The following is a 17,644-nucleotide window of genomic DNA, read 5'->3' as shown; positions in this document are numbered from 1 at the left end:
AGCATTTTGACTCGTACAGTACAGAAAGAACTTGCAGAATATGTTTAAGTGTTGGTAAATTTTGTTGTAACATTGCCCTCCACTGACCAGCTCCATTGTATTGCAAGTTTCCAGTTTACGTTGGCTAGTGTACACTAGAAGGCTGCATATGCACGTTTTACGCTGATATTGTCAAGATGGGTACTGATACACTACTTGTGAGATGTTTTTTTTACTATTACTATCTAAAATACAAACAACACAGTGATATTTACAAAACTTACCTTTGGAATACTACCCATACATTTCCTGCCAACTACAGACCAATTGCCCAACATCTTTGTCTTGGGTGCTTTCTAAGAAACTTCTAAGAAACTTGAACAGGAACAAGAATATTGAAGAAAAAGTTTTCAGATGTTGTCGAGATTCTTGGGACAAGCGGACCTACTTACTGAGATTTGAGGTGTCAGCCAAATTGCAAATGTCATGTAAATTAATTTCCTTAACAGACAAATGAAATCTTTTTAAAAGTAGCCATAAAGACTTTAATGAAACAGTAACATTAGTGTAAAGCTCTCGCACCACTAGTCATTTTATCCTGGTTATCTTCCTTTACACATCGCTTAATACACAGGGCAAAGGCTGGCAACATTCAATAGGGGTGGGAGCAAATGTATGCTACTTCATCAGCAGGCTCTGTTAGTCTAAGCACACTAGTGGATAAGTGTAGAATTGAAAAAAATAACATTTGCAGAGACTGGTCTTTCCCCAGTGGAGTGGAGCAACTGCTCCAGTACACAGAGGGCACCAAAACTGGGCGCGGAAGCCTAATAACCCCAAGTCTGAAGTTGTGCCCCAACCAGCCAAATAGTCCAGAGGAGGGGATTCTGCAGAATCTCCCCATTCATTTTCAAAATGAACACCATGAAATTTTAAGGGGCCACTGCATTAAATTGCTGTGTTCACAGTGCCATGTGTATTAAGCCCTGATGCAAGCTGAAGATCATCACATGTTGATCAACTAGGTTTTGGGAAGACACATTGTTATTCTTCTACTGAAACTCCTAGTAGCCTGTTTTTAAGAAGAACCAGGTTGTCAACCAGACATAACCCTTACGATTCAGTTAGTCTGCGCTGGTCCACAGCTGCCACCTTGTGGTATAATTATGAGTTGCACATCAGTCCCTATTCATCCAAGGCCATTTAATTTACTCTTAAAATATTAGTAAAGTATAAAATAATATAAATGAAAATATTAGTTAAATTGTTATAATTATATAGCTCATCACTTAAACCAGCATATTTATGTTCACTATTCTGGTATGCAAAACAGCAATTTAAAATAGTTTCATAATACATCTAATTCTTAAATACAGAAAATGTGAATATAGAAATGAAAATGAACCACAACTTTATTGCATTATGAATATTAATTACGTACAGACATAAAAATAATTTTATTACGTTTGGTGCAGTTTCTTCAATCTTGGTACGCAAACATGATTCTACTCTTCCAAGTTTGATACAGACAGATGCTACAGGACCAGTTGCTTAGCAACTTGGTATTTCTTTAGCATTGACTCTTGTGCGTCATTGAAAGACCCCTTGGGAGAAGGACAGCAAAAGGAAGCAAATTAGAGGTTGAAAAAGGAGAGGGAGACTATTTCATGTTTCTTTTCTATTAGGTATAGATTGCTACCATAAATGCATCTATGTAAAATACATATAGTACATATATACATCTACAGCTATTAGCCAGTACGTATCAGAAAAGAAACAGGCTGCAAGTATTAGTCACCAAAATGTATATAGAATTCTAAAATCAAAGTGAAAAAAATAAATAAAATTGTCCAAATGCGGAACAGAAACACTCCAATTTACCGCTGTAAAATAAACAATTGTGTACCACAGAATCATAAGTCAATATGGGTGCCTCATACAGACTGCCTCCTATCCTGTCAGAGAAATCTGTGCACGTGGTTATGTGCACAGCATTCTGTGACGTGGTGCAGATGGTTGTGGTTATGCATGCAGTCCACCTGGCAGCTAGGTTTTTAGTTTTTATGTTATCCTGTTAGCACCTTAAACGTAGACAAACATTGTACTTAAATTATTTTCTAGCCAATTGGCTAACCCAATGGATAGGTGAAGAATGACCTCCAAGTGACACTTTGTCATTTGTCACTCTAAAGAGATACAAATGAAGTAGTTTATCACATACATGACAACTACTAACGTGTTATTGATAACGTTTGACTCTTGAATTACAAACAAAATGTTAACATAAAATGTAAACAAGCAGTCTGTAGAAATTTATGTACATTTTCCATCATTGTAGACTAGGAGTTTTCTTGGAAGAATCTGTTTCCACACAGTTCTCTTCATTCCGGTGTAGTTTTTAGTTTATATAATGGCATTAATGTTATCTTTTCAGCTGCCTATTAAAACAGTCTCCTATATTGTGTGGTGCAAACAAAGAGCATGATATGAAACCCGTATTGAATCATATAGGCATACCTGGGAACTTTTGGGCTTCCTCTATCCGAAGCTTACCTTTGTGGGACCCAGCCAGGACTACCTGCCAACTTCGGTGGGCAGCCTCGCTGACATTACAGACCATCCCCCCTATAAGGGGGAAAATGAGCGAGTAGTGGGACGTGGTGCGACCCAGAGAATTATTTTTTTATAAAACAATTTTTATATTTAAATAGTTCATAAGTGAAGGATGAAGGCGAGGACATAGGAATGTGATGGAGCTCTAAATATTTCTCATCCTCCTATCACTACTTGCACCCCTCCACAACATTATATACAGGAGTCATTATTTAACAAGATTCTACCATAGCAATTTTCATTCATAGAATAACTGTTTTACTGTTTGACATTGACAACCTGTATTAATTGCACATACATGCATTTTCATAATCCAGATTACTTCATATTGGAAAACAGGCACTTCATTTGGACCCTACATAAAAAGTTAAAAAGTCTATTGAAAATTTGGGGACGCAACTCATTTAACTCAACAGGATATTCATTTCGGAACCACTTATTCATTTTGACAAGCAGTAAATAAAACAGGGAAAGTGATTCCATTATGAGAGAAGTATTAACCTATAAATCAGTTCTAAAAAATAAATCATAAACTGATTTGATTAGCTGCAAATTTGTTGACAGGAGAGGTGTGGTTTCAACCAGTTCATTATGATGGACCAACAAAGACGGGCTTTTCCAGCAAGAAGAAGCAGGTACATATATTGGAGTCATCCTTTTAAGTCATTTTGTACCCACCACTTTTTTGCCTACTCCACCTTTAGTGAATAGAGCCAAAATTTTCAGAATCAAAATATACCTTTAACCCATTTCAACAAAATGTTCCATAAACATATATCCAGTTGTTGGATAAACCTTAATATCCACCCACATCACGGTGGAGATCTGGTGTAGAGCACCATCTCAAGGGAAAGTTGAAATGATTGATTATTCAGACCCTACAATAATCCTATAACAGTTCAGAATGATATCAATTGAATTATAGATGTAGAACATTGTTATGACGATGTTATGATGAGGCTCCTCAGATGTAAAAAAAATCTCTACCAGAACTCAAAAACTCATAGCGTACAAAGATCAAACAGCCTCACGCCTTAGACATTGCACCCTTATTACGACTGTTTTTATGCCAAACGGTTTTTTAGTACACCCAGTAAACACTTTACTACACTAAATAGTTAATACTTGCATAACAAAGCGATGCTGATTAGACAAATCGTATGTTTTAAATATCACTGTTTCTGGATATGTAATTAGCTCATTACAATCAGTAACTGCTGTACATGTGTGGCACTCTTGCAGACATCTGTGCGGACGCTGGATGCAAAACAGACGTTCTGGCTAGATTATTAGTACTTAGAATAAAAATAAGCGTTATAGGGTGGGTACTTTATATTTCTGGGGTTTTGGCATTTGATATCAAGACAAGATGCTAAGAAAACAATAAATTATTTGGCCCTGTTCTCATATACATTTCACACAAAAGTCCATTATAACAATTCAAATGTCATACTCAGAATGGCAATAGAGGTTGGCCAAAACAGTTTGTTACCAAAGATCCTGTACATGGCATGTTCTTTGGTTAAAATACACCATACTTAAGGATTGTTTTCATGTAAGGGAGCCTGCCAGGACAACGGAAGATGTGAATGAGTGGGAATTGTTTATTTCATAGCGGAGTGATTACTTTCCGTTGATCTCATGGTTTGTGGGTTTGCGGGATAGGCTTCCATTGATCTCATGGATGGGTAAAATCCAGGACTGATCTCATAGGCCCACGTCAGAAGTTCTACTTTCTCCATAAAATAAGTCAGTTTAACTTGACATGTGTTTTTCTCAGGTGATCTGTGCCAGTTATGAGTAAGAAGGACTGGTTTTATACTTGTGGTTACTCCATAACTCACATTCATATTAAAGACAGATTTATGGAAGGTATTTGTCTGGAGAGAGATGCAGCTTCTGAGAATATTGTTTGCACCGTCTCAATCTTTGCGTTTGGAGTCCTTTTCTATCTTTGTCTTTGGGTACTTTTTGTGTGCAATGTTGAAGAAGTCCTCCACAGCATCTAGACATATCAGTCGATCCTATTTGAGATCAAAGTTTGAACAGAGCGTAAATGGTTTATAAAAATTATCTTCTATAAATATGTATATGTGTTAAAGAGTAACTTACCATTATGTAAAGGTATCGCTCTGGCAGGTCCCATCCAACTGGGAATATGTACGTATCATCTGTCAGCCGTAGTAGTAGCTCCATTGCTCTTTTCATGTTCTTTGGGTTACTAATGGTGCTTTGTTTTGTAACTGACAACAGGGATTCTGCTTCCTTTTGAAACCCTTCAGGGCAATAAAACACATGGGTTATGCTTTGAGACTGTGTGCTATGGCTCAGTCAAGTATTGGCTGTGTAGTATACACTGTATTTGCAGCATGCTCACACCTGTTTGGTAGGCTTCATTTTATACATTTGTATTATTTGAGCCTGGGACTAACTTACACCGACATTTTTCTTCTCCCTGTTTGCACATAGGTGAGGTTGTTGGCTCCTCATTTGTCCAGAGGTATATTTGGAGGAGGCTTACTTGCCCCTCCTCAACACATTAATAAGGTTTTGGTAGCCATATAAACTGCTTTGTGTGCCCACTATGTAGGAGGTGAGAGTAGGTTCTCACCCTATTGAGAGTGTGCCTTGACGTGGCGGGTGAGCTTAATTATGCTTTGGCCAATTCATATAACCAAAACCTCTCATTTATATTATGTTTATATATTTCTTGCCAACTTTATTAGGGCGGGAAGCGCAGACAGTTTTTTTTATATTTTAGTGCATCGAAAGGGAGGCTTGGCAATTCAGGAGAGATTTTCATAGAAATATTATGCAAGACAGAACATATGAAAGATGTTTCCTTATCATTATGAAAAGTTTTCAATATTTCACACCTACTTACCCATGTCTTCTAAGATCTTCTTCCATCTTGACTTCACCTCTCGTCTTGCTTGCCTCAGTGTGTAAATCTCGTAGTTAAGTTTTTGCCATTCCTGTTTGGTGGGAAAAAAAACCTCTCCTTTTATTACATTGCACATGAATGAGATTGGGTGTCAAGGATACGGTGATCAAATGATGAAAGTAAAGCCTCATTTTTACTTAGAAATACAGGATATAAGCGGGTTTATACCCGGTGGCATATTCTGAAGCCGCAGTTCCAGAGGGTGGCAGCCCAATAAGTAGCTTTGGGATGCTTTTGGGCATTTGGTCTTCCTAGTGAGCCACAGCTCATAGCAGGCCGGTTGGAGGGGGTCAGATCACCCTTGAAACCAACACAGACCACTGCCATACTGTTATACTGCAGGGCTATGCACAAATAAGACATGGACTACTAAGTTAATAAGTGATGCACAAATCAAGTATAATGTATATCATAAATATGTGATGGAGTGAAGTGCAGCTAATAATTACTAACAATTGTGGAGATTTTTGTGATTAACCAAATACATAAAAGTGATTGTGCACCCAAAAGGAGAGAAAATGAAAAAAAAAATGAATAAAGATACTCTCTGAAAACCTTAAAATGCACCTAAAACCTTTTTTTCTTACAAAGACGACCATGCACCCATGCAATTCTGAGTCAAACTGATGTGTCTCTGCCTTAATTGCTTTGCAGACCACACTCCCTTAGTACAGAAGAAAATAAAAAAGGTGCAGTGCAATAAAACAGAAAATATTTGAAAGTATATGAACATAAGACCGCAATGACTTGTGTACGTTAGGGTGCATCACTGAAAGATTGCACATTTAACTGTAACTATGCACAGGTGCTGATGTTTAAAACGTTAGGATTTGTTGTATGGTACATTTTGAACAAGGTTTTGTTACATTTAGGCACCCAAACCCTTATCTAGAATTTACTGGGATCAATACTGCAATAGTACCAAACAACTCCTAAAAGCGGGGGATTAACAATAAATTCCTTGAACTGCTATTTCACTCTTCATTACCAAGAACAAAAGCCAAGCTTCGTGTATAAACACCCTGTACTGCTGCCCAGCAATGTGAGAGGAATCATCATTATTAGATTTCTCAAGGGCTGCCCCTGTCCTCTGTAACGCCCTCCCCCGGCCTATTCATCTATCCCCCTGCCTTCGTTCCTTTAAAAAATCCCTCAAGATCCACTTCTTTAAGGACTCTTACAACATTGTGCATTAACGCCCTCCCATATTCCTTAAGCTCACCTTTCCTAGTCCCTCTCCTGCAATACTTGTACTAGTGTGGCTGGTCCATCCCTAACAACGGCCCTTTTACCTATTGTGTAATACACCCTAACTCCCTCTAGCCTGTAAGCTGGTTTGAGCAGGGCTCTCTTGTTTCTGCAAGTCAAATTGCTACATTATATGTCCTGTCTACCCATTGTACAGAGCTACTGAATTTGATGGCGCTCTATAAAACAATAAATATCATAGCAAGAGTGTAGGTATAAAAAAAACACATACAGAAAAGGATTGTGTTTGGATAGTAAAACACTTTTGTCTTAAGAGTTAAAATACCTTGCTCAATATGCTAATAATCTTGCAGAATGCGCTAAACCATTTTCAGATAGAGTTCAGAATTCACTACAGCATGGCATCCTTTGGGCTGCTTGATTTGGGGAAAGCTCATTGGCAAGCTATACTTTAATGTCTTTGAGTATCTCACAGATGTGAATAACCGCATGCGTGTATATAACATGCCCCTACAGTTTAATTATAGAAAAGGTGACATCAAGCAATCTTACAGCTTTCCTGAACCTACCTCAGAGTCCTTCTCCAGCTGACTCCTGGTCTGGATCCATGTGTGCAGCATCCTATCATCCACTGCTTCCGTGTGGGACAAGTCATGTGGGGAGCTCCACAGATTTCTCTCATCATCACGGACCACAGAATAGTTCTGGATATGGTTGTTATTGCTGAACAAAAGCAACAAAACATTGTCAAAGAAGTTAATTTAGTAGTGGTTAATAAAGTAAGGGAATTTAAACTCAATGGGATAGACACAATGATATCCTTAACATAGGAAAAGACAAAGGACCAAAAATGGTCAGACGAGATGGGCCAATTGATTGTTATCTGCCATTGATTCTATGAATTATTAAACACAACCATACATAATATATTTCACATCAACTGCCTAATAGTACGGTATTTAGACAGTAAAAATCTAGCCATTCTTCTGTTACATAGGAACAACACCACCACATTTTTATGAAACATTGTGGCTTTGTAGTATGCAAAAGTGCAAATTGCAGTCCTGTTGGTATAATAAAACACACAAACCTTCCTAGTCATTTAAATCATATATCCTGTATCCCGAGCCAACCGCAACAGCAAGTTTAGAACCCTTACAAAACCATTCAAAATCCACTCTTACATCCTAATTTGTTAAGGGAGCTTTTGGTCATGATTATCTGTGTTTAGACTAAGTAGCTGTTTTATGGTCATAGGCATTCCTTTTTTTCACATATATTTAGCCAACTAGTTTACCCTTTTAAGCGCGTATACTGGATTCCACATTTATAAGGTGTCCAAAAGCGTTTTTATGTATAGGTTGTAATGTTTTACTCAGAAATGCAACGGTATTTAACATGATTAACACATTCATAAGACAGGTGGTACTTACCTTACTAAAGGCTGCTTCTCATTTTTAGGGTAATCCAGGCAACCCAGTCTCACGCAGCACAAAGCACATAGCCAGTCCTTTAAACCCATAGATTCTAGCACAGAATAAAATATGTTTAGTGAAAAAAGATCACTAAGCATTACAACACACTCCAGATTCACACAGCACAAACACCAACTGCACCGGTTACAGCCAGGAGGCAGAGGAACAAAGTATCTAGAAAACCCAAGCTTCACATTATTCTGCTCCATGTGCCTGGATTATACATTCCCCTGCAACATAAGGCCTCCTGAGCCCAGGCATAGGACATGAGTTTGTGGAAACAGCTTGGAAACTGTTCAGGAGCACAATTAAACTAACAATAGCTGCATACACCAACAACACTCAGCACTGAAATGCTAATCACTTAATTAGAACCATATCAGACTAACAATAACAATAAGACCCATATCAACGCAAAACCTAACAAAAGAAAGCAAAACATGCTGCATTAAACTCTTCACTGTCCTGCACTGTGGATACTTCAAATGCATCTACAGTTAAATAAGTTATCTGGTCACATTATTTCAGATCCTATAGAGTTCCATAATTTGATTAGTGTATGAGACATTTAACACTTTAAGGGTTAAATAGGTGAACATTGTGCATCTCATACTTCAATGAACTAAATATGTTAATGTGTTAAAGATATCTGCTTACCTAGTGCATTTTTTCAGTGCAGTAAGTAGGAGCTTAGCTATAGAAAATCCATATACTATTATTTAAACATGCCGCAAAATAGTTTCCTTCATAGCCCAGATTCCTAGTCTGAAAAGCTGGTGTAGTATTTCCGCTAGAGGCACATAAATAGCAACCAACTAAAAATGGAGCTATCTTTACATTTTCAAAGAAATGCAAAGCAGGTGGGCAGTTGTAGTGTTTATACACATCTCAGTAAAGACATTGTGGTCACGAGAACCTGTTACCCTTTCAAAAGAAAAGGTGAGATCTCTGCTCCATGAAAATCTTTTCGTTATCTTGTATTACTGGTTTGGTTGACCTTCCGGGTTCTAGAACGTGTTAAGACCTATTGCATTAAATGGTATTTATAAAGAGAACTTCTAGCTTGTATACATATGAATATCGTGCTTTATGTGTATATGGTCGATGCAGACCTGACACTTAAGGGCACAACAGTTAGGGTACAGTTTATGGCATGAATTTGCACCTTTTGATTCACAGACTATACTTATAATACATGTTTTCGACAAGTATAAAGTAAATTATAGCAAAACACCTTTTTGTACTTTTCAATTAATCAGCCCCTTTGAATCAGATACAGCAAGAGACTGCCTGTCTCATCAATGCAACACATATAATAAATTCGGTATCTTGGGCAGGGTTTCTGAACAAAAAAAACCCTTACTAAAATTGTCAATTTGAACTAGAGTAATTGATTCTCCACCCATTCCTCCCAAGTGTACTTTCATTATATGCCTTCTGCTTTCTAGCTTTTAAAGAAAACAGGCCTGGAAGACAAAGACCACAAAACAGCCACACAGTTTTCAGAAAATTATTTGATATGACCCCCTTAAATTAATTGCTAGCCTCTGAATAGCCAGGAACATCTGGTTATTTTAATAAAGTTGTATATTTCTGCCTTCTATGAGTGTAGCCACTGCTGTGTATAAGGACAGCTATTCCATCTCCAGTTGAATTCAGTTTTGTTTTTCCAAAACAAAAGGTACTAGGTAAAACCAGTTTTAGGGCTCAGCATTGGTTAAGATGGGCTCCATGCTTGATTACCATTTTCCCGAACACAATAAATTTGATAGATGCTGAGGAACATTGCGAGTTGGTTAAAGATCTTAGACTGTGTTAAGTGTAGTATAAGTTAACTGAGGCAAGGCAGAGGAAGCAAAATGTCTGTTTTCAACCAAAACTTCTGCATATGTGATTATTACTTGTTGTGTAATTGTCAATAAGGTGACTCAGCAGGTCCTAGCAAAACTTCCCAGAGGCTTGTTGTAAAACAGGCACGTCTGCTATTTCTGCAACTCCACTAAGGCATGCAGTGTATATGTTAAAACGATCTCTTTTAGTTAATAGACCCCTGTGTTACAGGGACAGCAATTATTGGTGTATATATTTTCTACAGTGATTTAACCCTTTAAGGACTGGGCTGTATTGAAAAATGTTTTTTACTCCCAGGGCTGTTTGAAAATTTCTGCTGTGTTTGTATTTAGCTGTAATTTTCTTCTTTATCAACCTGCTAAATAGATTTTAAATAGTTAGTTTAGAAATATATGAGATTAGAAATACCCAATGTTTTTATGTTTTTCTGCTTTTCTTTGCAAGGTATAGGGCAATAAGTACAAGTAGCGTTTTGCTTCAAAACAATTTTCCTCTATATCTGGTCATTCTGCCTCATGTGCTATTTAGGACATCTTTGAAGCCGACCGATGCAATTTACCTCCCCATCAAACCATATGTATATACAAATATATTCCAGGGTATTTCAGATGCTGGTATTTTAACACGTTCCATGTGTGTTCCAAATTTTGTGTTTTTTTGTTTTTCACACACATTGCAGATATAAATTTACAGCTCCTGGTATGTGTAAGGCAACACCCCAATATGGGTTTAGCAAGATCTCCTGAGTACAGTGATGCCACCTATGCATAAGGTTTTCAAGTTGTTTGAGTGCTAAAAGGCTAGCATGTTTCAATTTGAAATTTTGACATCTGGTTGTCCTGTGCCCATGTCCTATTTTGAGACATCTTTGAAACTGGCCAATTAAATTTACCTCAGACCATAAATTCTGGAAAACTAGACACTCCAGGGTATCAATGCATTGCTGCAACATCGGCTGAGCAAAGAAAGTGATCTTTCTAAGCTTGTTTAACCCCATGACATGTTAGTGCTAAACTGCTTGTTTTTCCATGACGTGCCTGGCACGTCAATGGTCATTAAGTGGTTAATAAGGAAAAATGGATATAGCTGTATTAGCTCAAAAGAAGATTCAGTCTTTAGTTAAAGCTGAGAACATTTCATCTGACGGAGAGACCTCTATAGGGTACCAAAATCTTATGTGACTTTGTATATTTTTTATGGCCCAATTAAATGCATTACATTCAGCTAGAATGATTTAACGTAGTTGGCTAATGCACAAACCTGTTCGAAGGAACACTCTAGCCATTATATGCATTTTAATGCATAAGATAGCTGAGAGATCCTGTTAAATCTACACAATTCTGCTATATGAATTTGTCACCAGCTACTTTGCATGTAGAAAGTATGTTTGGCCAAACCAGCCTTCATGGGCTCCACCACAGTTTGAAGAAACTGTTCAGACCCCAATGCACATGCACAGAAAGAACTCTACTTGATTTCAATGGGACTGATTTCCTGCTGCTCGGTGATAAGAATCCTTACAAAGTACTAGACTTTTTTAAGAAGTTTTTTTAGGGGGCTCCTTGGCTCCTGTTAACCCCTTCATTCTAGTCATATATATATTCATTCTCATAATTTAAATCCTCATACTCACACAGTGTGTTTATTTCTAAATATTTTTATATATATTCAATATATTTATTTTTTATTTTCTATACAGGTAGTACATCTTGAGTAATATCTACAAAGATTAAGAACCTGTACTTGTATAATATGTGTTTTAAGAGATTTTGTTCCCCTAACTACACCTTGTAAAACAATAGCGTCCCTCTCTGTACATTTGAAATAATAGGATCTATGATCATGATATGATGTTTTAAGCTGTCAATACAAAAACTGTAGCCATAACAAACTATTTCTCGTTTTGTATTTTTCCAATAATTGTTTGACACTCGTGTCGATGCACCCCCCCCCACCGTCTAGTTTTGTTCTTGTTTCACAAAGACATGATACATTTCTAAAAGTGGCAGCATTCTGACAATTGAAGTCTTGTATTCCTGGTGGCTGTGGGCAGAAGGAAGCAGTGTCTGGCGGGTGTACCCAGTCGGGGTACGGGTCAGTCCCGTCATCAGTGCTAACTACCAATACGACGGTATTCAAATTACAATCAATAGGAAAAATAGGAAACACTAACAAAGAAAGTTTATAAAATGTATATTGTGGGGCTGCATGAACATGCTTACTGCCCTGCAATGTGCATATTTCCAAAGCATCCACAGTTAACCCCTTAATGACAATGCCCGTACATGGACGGGCTCAAAATGCATTGTTTTCAATGGGTTTAGGGACTGCCCATTGTCCTTAGAAGTGCCTTACTTTACAAAACATCTGTTGATTGGTGAGAGGTTTAACTCTTTAAGGTTTAGGTAGATAAACCTCTCATAATACAACTAGTTAAAGGTCAGGATGTTTCAAGATAATCTGCTTACCTACTACTTGATTCCAGTATAAGGAGGATCTCATCAGGCTTTGAACTTTACACATTCCCTTATTTGTGGAATAAAAATAGCAAATTCCACATTGTTCTTTCATAGTCTGCGTTTTGTAACAAGAAATCTGCAAAGCTTGTGCATTATTATAGCTAGAGGCACATTAATAGCAGCCACTTAAAACTAGAGAGTCTGAAAGGAATCTTTAACTTTTCCTTTAATCCACCGAGAGGTGAGCAGCACATTGTGAACTGCAAAGAAATGCAAAGCAGGTGGGTAGTAGCAGTGCTTACGCACATCTAAAAAAAAAAAAAAGAGGTCATGAGAACAGGTTACGTTTGAACCTGTTAACATTTTCTCTGCCTTAAGCTAGCTAGAATTGGTCAGGCAATAATAATCTTCCACAAAAGTTTTTGTAAACACAACCTAGAAATATCTATATAACAATGGTTTAATGAATAAAATATAAAAACTATATATATTTATATCTGAGAACAATCCCTCTTTCTCTCCATATGTGAAATTGTAAGGGGAAAAGCTGGACTGCATGTCATTTAGGGTGTCCACTGAAAGAAATGGGGCTAAATGTACCTAACTTGGCCCTATTGTCCTGACAAACAGCTGTTATACACAAATGTCTACATCAATTGAGTCACTGGGGTATATGGGGTAAATAATGAAATCCCTAAGTCTGCTGTTGCCTTTGCCCTGGATTTGACCCATCAGTACTATGCATTGTGTAGTGCAAGCTCAGTCCTTCTCATGGAGGATTTGGCCAGGGACGGTCGTTTATAGTGTGCAGGAAGGTAAAATCACAACTTTCCAGCTAACTCTTATTTTAGCGAATAAAATGAAAATGGTGTACTGTACCTATGAAACAGAAATCATTATTTATACTGATACTTCTAGTTATGCCTTAAAGGGACAGATACCTCCCTGACACCCTCCCTAAAGAAGAAGAATCTATATTATCCACTTTGCTCTGGAGCTGGAGCTGGAGCTGCAGCTCCTCTCTGGTCCGACTATCCTTGCCACCAATTAGTGGCAAGAAAGCACTCCCGCTGAAATTAAGAATATCACATGCAAGGAAATGTGTTCGGCTGAACAGATCTCTTGCACAGAAAAAAGCTTGGAGTGAGCAAAGGGGCAAATGCATATGGGGCAACAACAGCCCAGGGAGAAAGAAGAGCTGGTGCTCAGATTTCTTTAGTGTTCTATTATGCCCAGCTCATTATTGGTATTATATATTCGACACAACTGCGCAATGGGTTATCAGGACACAATAAGTAGTGCATAACATAACAATGTGGACTTACAGAAAGAAAAGGTAAGGAGGGCTATGCTCAAATGAGCTTACAATCTAGATGGGAGTAGGGCTATATTACACATGAGGTAAAAATACCAATGTAAACACATTAAATAAATAATACATCTGGGCATACAGTTGTGATCAAAAGTTTACATATCCTTGGAGAATTGGTAACGTACCATTTTAAAGAAAATAAGAGTGAGCAGGCAAAACACATTTATTTTATTTCTTATGGGAAATTCATAACTGTAGGTTATAACAAAATTGCACAATCATAAAACAAAACATGGCAACCAAGAAAAAAATGAAATGTTTGAAGTCTGCATACCCTTAGTTCTTAATACCGTGTATTTCCCCCTTTAGCATCAATGACTGTGTGCAGTCTTTTGTAATAGATGTCTATGAGGCCCCGAATTCTTGCAGGTGAAATGTAGCTGCCCACAAATATTACTCCCTCTTTTCACCCCTCGTTTTGTTTCAATCACCCCAACTACTCCCTTACATTTTAAGCTCACAAGTGGAGCCCTGATAAGCCCACCATTCCTCCCAGGAACTTTGTATAAACTACCAGATGGCAAGCTCACAGACAGGGTTCTCAACTCCTGATGTGTCTTTATGTATTAATGTATATTTGTTACAAATGTGTTAACTGCCCCAATTAAATTGTACAGAGCTGCGTCATTTGTTGGCGCTTAATAAAGGGTAATATAAAAGATAATATATATATATATATATATATATATAATGTCTCACTGCAAATCTGGACTCACCAGGAGCATCACTACGTCGTTGTTTGCTGATGATTTGCTTGGGAAAACCCAGGAGAGCATCTTGAAGGCTGAAACCTGGAAATAGTAGACCTGACGTCAAAACTGACCTTTAAGAAGTCTGAATTATTCTATTTTATGGAATTTGACAGGATATGTGCCATCTATTGTTATCAGCTTATATGTTTATTTTTGTTCATAGCAATATTTAAACACAATTATGTATCTATATATATCGACTGACTATGCATAGAATGGATACTGTTTCCATGGATACCAGCGAGCCTCAATATTTGTCACATACTGTGTTTTCTGAGCAATGCAGAACAATAGGATCCCTCTAGCTTTTAGCCTAATTAGAGGTCTGGACACTTGGTAAACATTTGACTGGAAATGCAGAGATGGAGGTAACAAACAACAATTATAACCCTTTGTTTCAAGATATTGGGAGGATATTCACCTATTTCACCATGAGAAGTACCTAATACATGTGTTTGCTACTAGAGATCTAGAAGCCTAGCAACATGTGGACGAGAAGTCCAGCAAAGTTGCCCCTTATTAAACCAACCTAAAACATATCTAGTAGTCAATATGCTCCATGCGCCCTTTCCAGTCCTGTCTAATGGTGCAGAAAAAAGCATCCAGTCATCATGCCTAAAGTCCTCTTTACTCCAGAGATCTAGGTGGCTATATGAAGAATTGCACAGAAAACCGCTCATTTGCAGAGAGGACTTCTACCTTCATCTGCATTCTTTGTGACTGCATAGGCAGAAAAATGAGTACCATGGTCATTTTGGATTATGTTATGCTAGTGGAAATAAAATATTCTTTGTTTAATATATTATAAATTCTACTGTCAGCATGTAAAATTTATCGGTGTGTCTACTCCTAAATTGTTGATCACTGCCCCGGTCATGATGATGAGGCTATTTCACCTTCCATCTCATGCCCTCACATACATACCATATTGTAATTCTCTATTCCATTCTGTACTCACACTCACCATCTAATGATCAAGTTTCCAACACTTCCTGAATCTTTTATTTATGAGGAAAAGAGATAATCTATTATCCCAAACAGCCTCACCAATGAGGAATGCATGCTAAGGTACTTAGTGAGTATTTTAGCATCGTAACAGGCTGAAGATGCTGCAGTTCCAGATATGAAGCGAATCGCCTCTTTCACTTTTTGACATTTGGGCCGTTTCCAGCCTATTACTCGGCTAAGTGCTCTCATTGAAATTCATTGGAGTACTTTCTGTGCACAATGCGCATGGAAATCTCAGCACTGGAGCTGGCTGATGGTGAGTACCAGTGCGTGTGCTTTACTGAGTATGAGATGCATGAGATGCATTTAGCAAAGACCTGTGGGGCACCATATTTATAGAGAGAGAACCATTCTATAAAATGTAATCCAAGATACTTCAAGGCTTGTAGATCTGACAGCAAAACTTTGACATAGCAGGTCATATCATGTCCTTTCACTCATTGTTACCACACTATAATGCAAACATTTCTACAGCTACTCAAGGCTATCTCTCTCTGTCCCCATCTCACACATCATGTGTACATGTCTCAGTCAACCTTTAACCTATCACATAAATAACTAAATGTACTAACTTCTTTACTGTGTGTTTTCATTCCTATGTAAAACTATTGTGCTCAACCTTGGATGATGGAGCATCTTTGTTACTACAATTATTTTATACTGATATTAAGTACTCCCGACTTAATGCAGGTTCAGACAGATGCCAGAATGAAGATGCGTAAGGATGAATAAAATGTTTGTCTAAAAATCCATATTCAACCGATATGTCCAAAATAACAGTTGTCTAGTCAGCACTTATTGGTATTACTTGTATTTTCTGTAGAGTTTAAACTTTATAGTAAAGATTATGAATTCATAGTACCTGGAATCTAACATTTGAGAGACCTAGCATTGGAGCATTATTTTACCATGAGCAGTCAGATGAGATGCTAGTCTTTTGTCATTATTTAATTATCTCAATCACTTTGGGAAAAAACAATATCCTCTGCTCCACTTGTCTCCGAAAGAGATCACAATTGTATTACAACCACTATATTGTGTATCATTTAAGCATCCATTGTTAATCTCAAACACACACAGATGTATAGCTATCCTGTAAATAAACGTCCATCCACACTGCTGGTTCTACATTAAATGAGTGGACATCGGAACACTATTGGTCCACATACATTTCAGATATTGACAGAAGCTAAATTATGGCATGATATGAATAATTAATCAGATCTTTACAAAATTAAGTGGGTGGTCAAGACACACTGATGATGTAGCTGTGTAGAATTATGCCAGGGAATCCTGTAGGTTATACTAAAAGGTTATTTCACACTAAAATGAATGGGATGTATGTTGCATTCCAATTATAGTATGCAGTGCCTGTGTTATGGAGGATGTATATGCTATACACATACAACCAGTCTATGTATGCATCTATCTATCTATCTATTATTGCTAATCATTATTAGATTGCATGCAATCATACCTTTAGATTTTGGATCAGAGACATCTTTCCGCAGAGCAGGAATCTCTGCAGTTTGTAAAAGCTTCATTGTTCCAAGATTGTACTGGTATCACTGATGATAGGTTTCTCTGCAAAACTGCACAAGCAGCAGCTAAAACCAACACAGGTGGGGAGAGGGAAGGAGTAAAATGACTGTGAGATACAGAAGGGCAATCAGACATATGGGGTGACATGCAGATGTTACCCAGGCTAATACAAAGAATAAGGCTGTCTGTTACATACAATTTAATAAATACACTGCTGTATTACAGATGAAATTTACATAATATTAACCAGTGAATGGGCTCTGATTAAAAACATATTCTCTTCATGTTACTACATTCAAGTCAACACACTATGATTATTATAATAATAAAAAAGCGTACAGCGTGTTTTTATACATTCTGCAGGGTTCTGAAGGGGGGGTTGTCTAATGAGACCCCCTGTTCGCAATAAGAGCACTTTCTTGAACCTGACTGGCTATGGT

At 37.5% G+C, this 17,644-nt stretch overlaps 1 protein-coding gene across 2 annotated transcripts; it reads right to left on the bottom strand.

The window, feature by feature from the left end:
- Window positions 1-3,669: 3,669 nt before the first annotated feature.
- On the bottom strand, window positions 3,670-17,258 carry MREG (melanoregulin). Of its 2 annotated transcripts, XM_053471156.1 has the most exons (7): window positions 17,140-17,247; window positions 14,619-14,693; window positions 8,179-8,272; window positions 7,315-7,468; window positions 5,477-5,567; window positions 4,705-4,868; window positions 3,670-4,616 (listed from the first exon to the last, which is right to left on the bottom strand). In XM_053471156.1, exons 1-7 carry the CDS (start codon window positions 17,204-17,206, stop codon window positions 4,515-4,517), a joined length of 747 nt encoding a protein of 248 aa, XP_053327131.1. In that variant the 5' UTR covers window positions 17,207-17,247; the 3' UTR covers window positions 3,670-4,514. The 2 variants fall into 2 exon arrangements, with proteins under 2 accessions (XP_053327131.1, XP_053327132.1); XM_053471157.1 differs by lacking the exon at window positions 14,619-14,693 and having other exon boundaries at window positions 17,140-17,258.
- Between the last annotated feature and the right edge of the window lie 386 nt (window positions 17,259-17,644).

This window comes from Spea bombifrons, chromosome 7 (genome assembly GCF_027358695.1).
Source record: "Spea bombifrons isolate aSpeBom1 chromosome 7, aSpeBom1.2.pri, whole genome shotgun sequence".
NCBI lineage: Eukaryota > Metazoa > Chordata > Amphibia > Anura > Pelobatidae > Spea > Spea bombifrons.
Note: the sequence above shows the minus strand (reverse complement) of the source record. Positions and strands in the feature narration are given on the sequence as shown.